This window comes from Eucalyptus grandis, chromosome 11, assembly GCF_016545825.1.
Source record: "Eucalyptus grandis isolate ANBG69807.140 chromosome 11, ASM1654582v1, whole genome shotgun sequence".
NCBI classification, from domain to species: domain Eukaryota; kingdom Viridiplantae; phylum Streptophyta; class Magnoliopsida; order Myrtales; family Myrtaceae; genus Eucalyptus; species Eucalyptus grandis.
The window spans coordinates 16,741,373-16,753,415 of NC_052622.1; the positions used below are offsets into that span (position 1 = coordinate 16,741,373).

The window sequence follows — 12,043 nt, forward strand, 5'->3', positions numbered from 1 at the left end:
TCTCTCTCTCTCTCTCACACACACACACACACACACACACACACACACACACAAACATATTCTGGTGAGGGAGGCATTTTTCGCATGATTAGTTTCAGAAGAGGACATAGGACAAAGGCTCCACCATACAAGAGGACTCATAGCTCAAGTCTTCAAGAGCAGACAAAGAAGCCGGCATCGGTAACATCACAACCGCCCGTAGAAAAGAACGAGAGAAATTGAACAAAACATTTTGGGACAAAATACCGACATTACATCAACAGAATAAAAAACACGTTTATCAACGGCTGGCCGTGTTGGTTGGTCAGACTCATGCTAGTAAACGGTCAGTTCACAGCCCAAATTATTTGGTTTTTTTTTGTTTTAAGATTTCTCCATCAAAGCCAAAAAAATGAATTTGTAGGAACAAGTACATGGCACATCAGGTCCAAGCCATAATCAAGACCACCCAGTAACACCCACCTCTTCAAACTTTATTGCAGCCTTTGATCAAAGCTATGAACAGAAAAGGCCTACGATTATAGAGAACTTTGAAAGAGCAACACGGATATAATTAAACATACATCACTTGTAACTGTTCTCATTGCCCTGGACACCCTCAGCTTCCCCATCAACCAACTTCTCCTTCTCCGAAACCAACCTGTCTTCGACTTTGCCAGGCTTCGCTTCCTGAACACTCTGTGATCCTGTCAACCTTGCTAATATAACAAACGTCATCCCGCCAAGCACATTGTTCGCGCACCTCAGAGCCACCACAGATGTCTTGAAGCCCAGCGAGGGAAGCCACTTCTCCAGCAAGAACTCGATACCATTCAGAGTTTGGTATCTTAAATTGCTGCTCAAACCCATGTGAATTGCCCAAGTAGCTGCATTCAGGATGGTCGGGGGAGGCTTATTTGGTGTCTCAAAAGTAGGATCCATCTTCTTCCTCATCTTCATCAAGCCATTCGAGATAGCGGTCCCTACAAGGCCAGCAGCAAAACCAACTGCAGCAAAAACCGTCCCTTTGTACACAAAAGTCCCAAATCTTTCAACTATGCCATAAGCACCGGGTTCAAACATGTGACTCTTCGGGCAACTAGCAAAAAGAGCAGGGAGACTGGACGATGCTGCAGATGCAGTGGGCGCTAAAAGGTACATAAGAGTGAAATTCAGTATGCACCCAACAACAAGAGTCGAGAACACAAAGTCGAGCTCATTTAGCCCAAAATTGGGGCGAGAAGCCATATCTCCAAGAACACACGCACTGACCCCCACTAATTCCTCCATCAAGACCTTGAATGGAAATTGGGGATCTGCAGCAACTCTGGACCTCCACCCATTGAGGAAAAGGCCCAAAATCCCCAGACCCGCGAATGGCGACGAGGACTCATCAGAACTGCCATCCCCACTCCACCCGCCACTGTTGTCACCGCCGCCACCGCTTCCATGGCCAACCCCACCGTTGCCACCTCCCGCACCACACGAAAAATCAAACTTCGCATGCAATTTGGCTGGGAAAGTCTTTATCTCTGGCAGGAGAAAAGACTGGTTTTGAAGATTGAGAGAGGATGAGGAAGGTGGGAAAGCAACCACAGACGGGTTACTGTTGATCCGGTCGCGATTACCGCCGAAGCTGTGGTGCCCGGCAAGTGGGTTGTGACGCAGTCTGTAACGCAGTTGAGACAGAGTAGCCATGTTTCAGTCCCTAAATCTCTAGAACCAAAAAAGCTCGGTCACCAACCTCACCTACCCACCCACGCCTGCACATCCAATACCAAGATCAATTTAACAAGAAAAACATACAAACACATATACACACACCAACTATCATGCAAGCCAATCAACAAAGAAAAAAAACCCAGCAAATCTCAACAAATCTAGATCACGCAAAAGATCCAAAACGAATCAATGGTCTAGGACGATGGTCAATCCAACAGAGAAACTTAAAGCTAACCACCAAACTAAAGCCTCAGGTCAAAAAAGAAAGCAACTTTACACGCCACGAACGGCTCCACATCGACACATTCGGCGGAAAAAACGAGTACCTGAAGTGGGTATCCGAGAAGAAGCAGAGACGCCGCCGGGAAGGAGCAAATCAACGTGACCGGAAAGAACTGACTGTGGTGTCGACGAATGGGTGCCTACGGGGCTGGACGGAGTCAATCCGGTCTTCAGCGGCGGCGGATCGAGGAAGGCCTCAACATGGGGCGGGCGCGCGTGCGCGAAAATGGAAATGGTTAGAGGAGAAGCGAGCGCAGAGGGGAGAGGGAGAGAGGAAAGAGGAAGAGAGAGGAAGTGGTGTTGCAGGGACGAGGATGACATAAGCTTCTGGCATAAATACCCCCCCACCAATGACCTCGCACATGAACCGGTCTCGAGAAGACAAACCCTAGACATTTTATTATAAAAAAAAAAAAAAAAAAAACTTTTACATTGAAGGTAAGACTTTTTTTTCTTTTGACCAAATATAACAACTAATTGAATAAAAACCACAAAAAATCTTAAATTTTACCAATTATGATACATTAATTCAAAATTTTATTTATAACACCCAAAACGTCAAACTTGTATTGTATTCACGTCTCCTTTACTTCCAGAGTATGGCGAATGAGTTGACGAATGGAGCAGATGGAAGAAAATAACGAAATGGGTTTAGCAAAAGTAGAATAAGGGTTGATAAGGGGAAGTTGAGTTTCAGAGATCTTGATTTTATCGCTAGGAGAGACTTCATAAAGATAGTCTACATTAGAAGCATTGGAAACACAGAAATCTGAAGGGGTTGAAGAAGATGGAGATGCAATGAGAGAGAAACGGGTGCTTCTAATATTTCTAGATTAGTTATGATGTGAAGAGATATTCTCAACATTGGATTCATCTACTAAGCATATGGAACGGATCTTGCTACAAATGAAACCATGGCTCTGATACCATGAATGGGCCTAGACTTAGAATCATAGAAGACATAGTCACTTTCCTACAGGTATGCCTTTCCACATTAGGTGAACAACTTCTGTTCAAGCCCTTCAGAGACAGCCTTTTAACAGAAAACCACTCAGAGATGCCAAAATGGTAACATTTCTAATCGAGCTGCATCTCTCAAAGGATCTTACCAGGTTGGAGAAGAAGAGAAGTTTAGAAAGTCATGGAGAGTTTTCGATCAATATCATATTCCTGCCACTAAGAATGAATACTTTGTTACTCTCCAGATTCCTCTAAAGTTTCCCAAACAGTGGATTTAAACAAGGATATTCTCATGTCTATAATAGAGTTGTTCGTCTTACTCTTACTTTTCATGGTCGCATAGGCTTACCAATTGTGGCAAGAATTGTGTTGTGGGATAATAGGTTCCTAGAATACCAGCATGCTTGCATTGGTACCGTCCAAACCACTTTGAATATTAGAACAATCTTCGTAACCTTATATCCAAACTTCAATATAGCTCTTTCAGACTCCCAGCTACTCTCATTTCTAAAAGTTCAAGTTTAGCTCACTGGAGCTCTTCAAACTACTAACTATGTTGCTACAACACCGCATTACCAGATGGTTTATCGAGTGCATGACCATGCTCTTGATTTAAATTTCCACAATGGAAATGAAGATACTTTATTCATTTCCATGCAAAATGATCAAGCATCATGCATCAATGTTTCGAGACAAATCTCGAAGGAAAAGTTGGCCAAGCTCATTCCAGAAACTTGGATCACCAACTATGAAAAGTTGCATCAGAATAACAAGCATTTCCAGTCATTGGATTCTAAGTTCATCAGAAAGAAAGATGGAATTGTTTCCATCAAATTTGGCAAGGAAAAGGAAGAAAGCCCTTCTATCTTCCAAACCCTCTTTATGATTGAACCATGTGTTCCTAAGTCAATTTCTGAGCCAGATCCAAAAAAGCTTGTTCAATACTTCAAAAGTGATAGACATCTTATCCATTACTATAAGGACCGGTATTGTCACTGTTTCTAGGATCCTTTTTGTCAATGTTCTTATTACACAAACTCTCTTGATGAGGTAGATCCATATACAAAACCTCGACGAACCAAAAGAAGCCAAGGGATACTATGTACCAAAAGGTACTTGAATGGAGATTCCTCCGTTGATACTCTTAGTGAGTATGATAAATTTCAGTTTATGGTTTCCTATGCACAACTCCATCGCAAGAGTTCACTGCTCCTCCCTCCGTTTCACCAACTCCACCACCATCACCTCCTCCATCTCCCCCTCAGAAGAAACTAGCTCTTTCACCGTTTTATAAGCCAATCCTAAAGTGGATGAAGAAGTATCCCTACCCACTTGAGGCTCTAGTAGAAACACCACCAAGTTCTTCCATCGCCATGTTCCATGAGATAGACTTTCCTCATCTTGTCCGAGAAAGTTTCAAACTTTCATTCCCTGCTCCAAAAGAATTTATTGATCCACAAGGTAGATATTGGCATGCTCCTAAGATACTTGCTCATACTGATGTGGATGAACATGGAAGGCAGAAAAGGACTCCTGTAGCTAAAGTTGTCCTAAATTGGTAATCGAAGACTCTCTTGGCACACAACAATGCGTTCAAAGCAATTAACTCCAAGATTGTGAATGTGCAATAAGATCTTCAAAGATGTGATGAAACCACTAAGAAAATGCTTTCAGACTTCCAAAAGAGGCTTCATGCCTTGGAACTGGACAACATCTGAGGTATCATCATCTCGAAAGCCCCAAAGCAGAAATAGAGAAGCTCAAAAGGCAAATCCAACTTCTTAAAGAATGAAGGTTCAATCCTTTCAATCCCAAAAATTTAGTGTCACAAAAAAAAGTTTGGGATTTTCAGTGTCATAAAAAAATATTTGAGGTAAATATGCAATACGAGTATTAGTTTGGAATTTTTAATATCGCAAAAAAAGTTTGGGATAAATGTATTATACAAATATAAGTTTGAGATTTTTGGTATCACCAAAAAAAAAAAAATCAAGGTAAATGTGTCACAATTTATAAAGCTTTAGATTTTTTGTGACTTTTTCCTCAAAAAATTTCATGCTGGCACCCCCATAATATATCCTCTACCAGTACTCCTAGTCTTGACCCAATATTTATTCTTCCCGATCTAATGTGGAGGGTAAATTTGAATAAAACGTATCGGATTGTGATTTTTGAATAACGAAAGTTAGTTTGGAGTAAATATATTATGAGGTGTCGATTTGGAATTTTTTTGTGAGGTGAAAAATTAATTTGCAATGAATATGTCACGGGTTATTAGTTTGAAACTTTTAATGGTATTAACTTAATGAAAAAAAATACATAATACCCTATTATGTTGCTCCTTTGTTTCTTGAATCGCTAACTTGGTTATGAATATCAAAATCATTTTGTTCACATATATTTTTTATCATCATATATAATAATATGCAATTCAACATGAGTGTTCTCACTATTAAAGGCCCCAATGTTCTCACAAAAAAAAAAAAAAAAAAGGCCCAAAGTTAAGAAATTAAAAAAAGACCAATACAACATAGCAATATAGATTTATCTTGATTGTAATATAGATCAAATATATATTAAAGGTGATTGATTCTAGAATAAGTCGAATCTCACTTTATAGATTCAGGAACCATCCATTTAGGATTGGTTCCACTAATTCTGAAATGGGAAACCGTCTGTTGGTTCTTGGACTCGCTCATAAATGGAATCACCAATCCGGTTCAAATCCAATGGGTTAGTAGTACCGGCCGTGTCCACTATCCTGGGAGATTGGGAATCGAAGTGTGCAGGGAAAGGTGAGACTTACAGTGCAAGAAAACGTGAAGATGGAGGTTGTCATAAACCCCCCAGAAATGTTTCACTAGCTCTCTCATTTCCATTATGAAATATCTTTCATCGAAAGTTATTTCTTGATTTTATCAAAGGGGACAAAGTTACATAGAATATCTCATGCAATAAGGAATTGAACTTCTTTGATCCAAACAACATCATATAATCTTATGTCGGGTCGGAATTTAATCAACGACAAAGGCCCAAATGCTATTAGATTAGTGTCAAACTATGCTAGAATTTAATTGACGACATGTGTTGAGGATAATAAGATACAATGCCAACATTTAATCGATAACAATGTACTAGGATAAAAAAACATGCCGGATTCTAATCGACGACGGGAATTTAGAAGATATTACTAAGGAGAATCTACTATTAGAAAAGTAAAGATTAAAAAAAAATAACATTTTGATTATTTTGTTGATTTATTGCTTTGTTCATGCCCCACTATACCCGTAGACCCATTTCCCCATGTTTCGTATAACCGTTCTAGTTGTGTTTTGAGCATTGTGCAGTTGTCGATGCCCATTTCATGACTACGACGTGCATCTTCGACGCTAATTATCTTAGCATTATGAGTAATATTCAAAACATCTCTCATCAAAAAGCTGTCACCAAGGTTCATACAAGCAAGCTACCAATCGTCTGCCGGCCACAGTGGGGCTATTATCTGTGTTTCTCCCCCTCACTTGCTCGTAAATGGAGCTTGGGCTCGGGAGGAGGGGGGAGGGGGGCGCTCGGCCCATCCCCAAGGGCCGTTTCCCCGGGTTGTCTTCATTACCCTCCCAGGCATGTTCCTTGGGTTTCTTGTGGGGAAACTTTGAAGATAAAAGCCCGTACATGGCCCCTCCCCCCGAGGGGGGTTCCGCCCGATGGCTATAGCCTTTTAAGGTCTTGCTCAAGACCAAAACTTGGGCTCGGGGGAGGCTCGGCCCACCCCTAGGGGCTTTGTTTCCCCGGGTTGTCTTCATTGCCCTCCTAGGGCTTGTTCCTTAGGTTTCTTTGTGGGGAAACATGAAGATAAAAGCCCTGTATAGGGCCTCCCCGGGCTTGTTCCTTAGGTTTCTTTGTGGGGGAAACACTGAAGATAAAAGCCCTGTATAGGGCCCACTTTCCCCCCGGAGAGGGGCAGCCTGCCTGATGGCTGGAGCCGCTTAGGGTGCGCATGACAAAATTTCTGAAACAGAAATTGATTTCTGATCAGAAATCAATTTCTCAATTTCTATTTCAGAAACTGAGATTTTAGCTTCTGATTTCTTCTTCAAATCTATTTATGGAATATAAATCTGTTTCAAAAATAGAGAAATCAAATTACGTTACCAAACGGATTTATGTTCCAAACCTGTTCCGGGGAACAGAGAAACAGAGAAATCAAGAAACATAAATTTTATCATGCGCAGCCTTAAGATCTTGCTTAGGACCTATCGTCGTTAAATTTCTTAGAGAGCATTTCTTTATTTCATCATCAATCATCAGGCATCTACTCCTATGTCCATCGATGGTTTAGCATACATTAGACATCACCATTGTGTTATGCATGTGACTGTATCTTATTTTTGCTCAAATATTATATATTTCTCACTCTTGTTATAAGCGCGTACCAATTAGATCAATTATGAGTGTCAATACCAGAATTTCATTGTTTTGTCTCCATTCTCGATTTTCGTCCATATTGCTTCATGAAAAAGATGCAGGACTGAGATAGAGAGAGTCAGTTATGAAAAATATGAGAAGAATTAGGACTTTTTGAGAGAGTGCGTGTGAAGAGTTGGCTCTTTCACTCTCTCAATCCTACATCATAAATATATATATCAGTCCGGTCTTAATTATTTAGATGGGCTGTTCCACATTTGGAATTAGTAAGCCCCATTTCGGGCGATTGCCAATCTAATTCAATCCAATTATTTTTCACATCCCTGATGTAAATTATGGAAATGGTAATGGTAGAAATATGAAAAAAAATGGTTTGGTGTTCATAAAACTATTTTTTCTTAAAATAAGGGAAACATCTCATAGGAGCACGAATATAATATATATATTTCCTAACCCAACAGAAAAAAGAAAAGAAAAGGAAAAGCTCTCCAATTAGGTGGAGAAAACAAAAATGATAAGAAAAGAAAAATAAAAAAGAAAGAGCCAGAGAGGCGACCGTATAAGTTGGGGCTGAAATTCACAAGATCGACTCTCACGCTGCGAAAATCCAATCCTTTCCTTCCTCAAAATCCAAGCTTTTGCTGCGGCGGCGGCGGTAGTGGTGGTGGAGAGATGACGTGGGTATGGCTGGAGGCCATGCTCCCGCTCGGGATCATCGCCGGGATGCTCTGCGTCATGGGCAACGCCCAGTACGTCATCCACAAGGCCGCTCATGGCCGCGTAAGCTTCGTCCTCCCCTTCCTCCCTCCCTCCCTCTCAGATCGGCTCCCGATTGCCTCCGCCTGAGCCTGATTTTTGAAGCTCTTTTTCTTTTTTTTGGTGGGTTTTTGGGCAGCCGAAGCACATCGGGAACGACGTGTGGGACGTGGCCATGGAGCGGCGGGACAAGAAGCTCGTGGACAACCCCTCCTCCGCTCATTCCGGCTGATTCCCTAGGGTTCCGCCCCCCGATCTCGTGTCTCTCGGTATGCCCCCGATTCGATCTCTCCATGGAATCTTATGTGGTTTCGAGTTGCCTGTGGAGTTTGGGAGTGTGGGCTTAATCGCATCGCGTGTGCTGTTTTGCGAGGATTTGGTTTTTAGGGTTTGTGTTGGACTGCTTGTCTCAATTCGCTTCTTTTTTGAATTGGTCTACCCATGTAGTGCTGTCACAGTGCCAGTTACTCTTGCGGCATTTGCGACCCAATAGAATAGAATTGCGTAACGAATTTTTAGGCTGAAAGCTGTAAGTGGCTCGGGCAGCGTTGAGATGGCGACATTGTCCACTTCCACAAGCTGAGTGGATAATCTCGGCCAGAATGTTTACATGGTTGATAGGTTAAAGTTCAATCGCTTGGATTGCTTTGGTTGATGGTTCAGGGTGCAGAACACCACGAGATATGTTCATTTAGTGGAGTACAGATGGTAAAAACTTAGTCTTGGCAGAATCAGTAAAGGGTTATAGCAGTGGAATAGGATTTTTTTTCTCTCCTTTACAGAAAGAGGTCAGTAGGAGAAAATGCTGCAACCTGCTTTTTTGAACAGAAGGTGTTTATTTCTTGAAAATTGAACTGGGAGGCCCATCGTCTTTATTCATGTGTGAGGGAATTTAAGAGCCAGGAAAACTCTAGAGTCGGAAAGGTTGTGATTTGGTTCGCCATTTGGTTTCTAGGTTGCCTATTCCATATCCACGGCTCTTATTCCCATGCTCTTATTCCCATTGTTTTATGTTCATTGACCAAAAAAGAGCTGAGTCTCTAGGGATGAAAGATGTGGGAATATCTTTCCAAGAGTTGGCTAGAAACCTTTGGGCACCACTAGTTAGAATTCAAGCCATTACCTCCATGTTGGATTGCTGATAATGTGAAACTTTGTTGGGCAGCATCTCCTTGTTCCTTCCTAAATCCTACCACCACAATCATCTAGCTGCCATCATAACCCCCTGATCCCACGTCATTCTAGAATTTTCATGGATCATGGGGCCACATTGTCTCCCAAACAAAACAGACTTCACCTTGAACTACTACATCTGCATATGCAATTTTGCTTCACCAGTCTAATCTAGCCAGGGTTAAGGTCTTTTTGAACTGAACTCATAGTTTCCCATGACCCCTGGTTTGGTTTGATTTTGTTGGTCATAGCATGCCATCATATTCAATCAAGTAGAAGTCAAATATAAGAAGGTTTTAGAGAGTGTAGTTAGTTGAAAAATCTATCTTCCAGGTCTGTTGTGGCTTTACATATTAAAAACAGAGGCTAGCTTGATGAACTCGAGATAATTTTGAGCGATGGTTTAAGTAAAACTTCTTCTTCTTCTTCTTTTAAGTAAAACTTCATTTGTTGAAAGTCTTGTTTTGGTGAGAGAAATTACTCCTGTCTTCATCTCTTGGATTTTAAAGTTGGAGGTGGCGGTCTGCTACTTCATAATATTTCTATGGGAACATGGTGGAAATTCTTACCTTTTAGGGTGGTCAATTTGTTAATCAGTTTCTATTGCTTTTAAAACCATCTAGGTGCAACTGGAGTAGTGTAACCTCAAATTCTTGTCAGAGTGATGGAGTTATGCACGGAGTGGCTAACCATGCAAACTCTCAGGAACTTGCCTGTCATAGTAGTTTTGTTTCCCCAAACAGACTGTCTTGTCCTGCCCTTCCTTTAGACTGACAGTTGCCATGGGTATACTGTTTTGTTAGAAACCATGCTCTGGGACTTGTTATGACCACTATCTTGGAGATAGAATTTGAAGTTGTATTTAGATCTGAATTTTTATTTAATTTCCAGTGCTGCGCACTGCAGTTTTTTTTTTTTTTTTGGGGGGGGTTGGGTGGGGACGGTGAGGGCCTTATTGAGATGATTTAGGCTTCGTTTGTTTCGTGGAAAATGAATGATTTGAAAAATATTTTCCTAAAAATAGTAGTTTGTATCGCTCACAAAAATGAACGAATGAAAAATATTTTTATCGTTCTTGAAAATGTTTAGACATAAATTATAATTGAACCTTAAATAGTTATTTCAAGCAATACAAGCAATAATTTTTAGGAAAATGTTTTCAAAATCATTCATTTTTCGCAAAATAAACGGAGCCATAGTATAACATGCCCTTTTGATTGCCGAATATTCTTTGAAATTTTCTTGTTTTTGTGCATTTTTTATGAAAGGAGAATAAGCTGAGGATGCAGCATCTTGCTTCTGCTTATTGTTTCCCATAATTGCCTCAGGATAGAAATGTGATTGACCATGCTATTAATTCACTATTAGTGAAAAAGATATATATAATTTGCATTATTGTTTCCTTTCTATCCCATCTGCCTTGATTTACTGTCAAAGGAGCTTTAAAATGATGGGCTTTGAGCTAGCCCCCATTGTTTATGTATGTGAGCAAGGGTTGCAACAGATGAGGCTCAAGTGTGGTATCATATTACATACATAGAGACATGGCAACTACTTTTGGCATTTTTTCTTCTGCACTTCCCTCATTACATCTGAATGCAGCTCAATATCCAAATTCCTAAATTAAAATGCATTATGCAGGAATCTCTAACAAGTCAGTGAATTAATAAAATGCTGATCCGTGTTCCATCCATGGCAAGGAGTCTGGAAGCAATATCTAGTGGGATCATTTTTATTTTTATTTTTTTCCGTTTTTGCATGTGCATCTTGGTGACCTTATAGACCATTTGGGGGACATTTGAAGATATTTGACCTTAAATGTACTTTTTATAACTGTTAATGAATTTTTTTGTGGAGGTTTGATGATCCTCATCTAGTTTATGTTTCACTGCTGTCATTACTTTAAGAAATTGCACATTTAAACTTGAGTTCTCAGAGTATAGTGTACAGATCGAGGTGTCGATTTATAGATAGAAAAAATCAGTTTGATTTACAGCTGGGGAGAGAAGTTGAGGAGTGTATGGCGAAAATATTTAAGGGATGCGAGGATCCTGTTAATCTTTTTGTGTCAGCTGGTCATGTAAAGTTTCTTTTGAGTCGTCAGTTGCAAACCTATCAAAAAGTTGGTCTGAATGGTGATTCATGGGTCTTCAGAGAAGACTCATCACCTGTTTCTTGTCCATTGCTTTTCAACCATTTCACTGTGCCGTTCTCCTTGGTGTAGTTTTCATGGTACTGATGTGCTCGAACTTTTGGAGAGATGCATAAAGTCTTGAGACAGTCGCTTGCTTATGCTCTGGTCTTATAGCAATACTATTTTGTTTTTTTGGGGTCAGATTATTGTTATGCTGTTGGATTAACTAGTAATTTGAGGTGCATAGAGGCCTGGAATTTGAAAGAATACTAATATTTAGTTTCTAAGAAATCGATCACACGTCCCGTTTTTTGTAACTGCCCATGTCTAAGGAAGAAACACCATGATTTGGTTGAAGAGAGGTATATTTGGCTAGCTATTAATAGGGTATAAGAAATATGCATCACCTTGTTATAGATATGAAATGGCTTGGTTTATAATATTCTCAGACATCCTTTCTTGAAGACATCCTTGCTTTTGGGCTGTTTCTTTTCAGACGGGGCTTTCTCCAACGTAGTTGAGCAACCTAATGGAAACCATGGTTGATCAATCACAGTAAAGATCCTTCTGGGTTCTCATGAGGGGCTGACAAAATGAGACCCATTTTGTGAC

At 40.5% G+C, this 12,043-nt stretch overlaps 2 protein-coding genes across 2 annotated transcripts; one reads left to right on the plus strand and one right to left on the minus strand.

Moving 5' to 3' along the window:
- Positions 1–330: 330 nt before the first annotated feature.
- LOC104425128 (protein RETICULATA-RELATED 3, chloroplastic) lies at positions 331–2,301 on the minus strand. Its single transcript, XM_010037721.3, has 2 exons — positions 2,028–2,301; positions 331–1,742 (listed from the first exon to the last, which is right to left on the minus strand). Exon 2 carries the CDS (start codon positions 1,675–1,677, stop codon positions 565–567), a length of 1,113 nt encoding a protein of 370 aa, XP_010036023.1. The 5' UTR covers positions 1,678–1,742; positions 2,028–2,301; the 3' UTR covers positions 331–564.
- A 5,635-nt stretch (positions 2,302–7,936) lies between these two features.
- Positions 7,937–11,189, plus strand: LOC120290058 (NADH dehydrogenase [ubiquinone] 1 alpha subcomplex subunit 1). The gene is made up of 3 exons (XM_039305777.1): positions 7,937–8,148; positions 8,264–8,393; positions 10,939–11,189. Exons 1-2 carry the CDS (start codon positions 8,041–8,043, stop codon positions 8,354–8,356), a joined length of 201 nt encoding a protein of 66 aa, XP_039161711.1. The 5' UTR covers positions 7,937–8,040; the 3' UTR covers positions 8,357–8,393; positions 10,939–11,189.
- Positions 11,190–12,043: the final 854 nt, after the last annotated feature.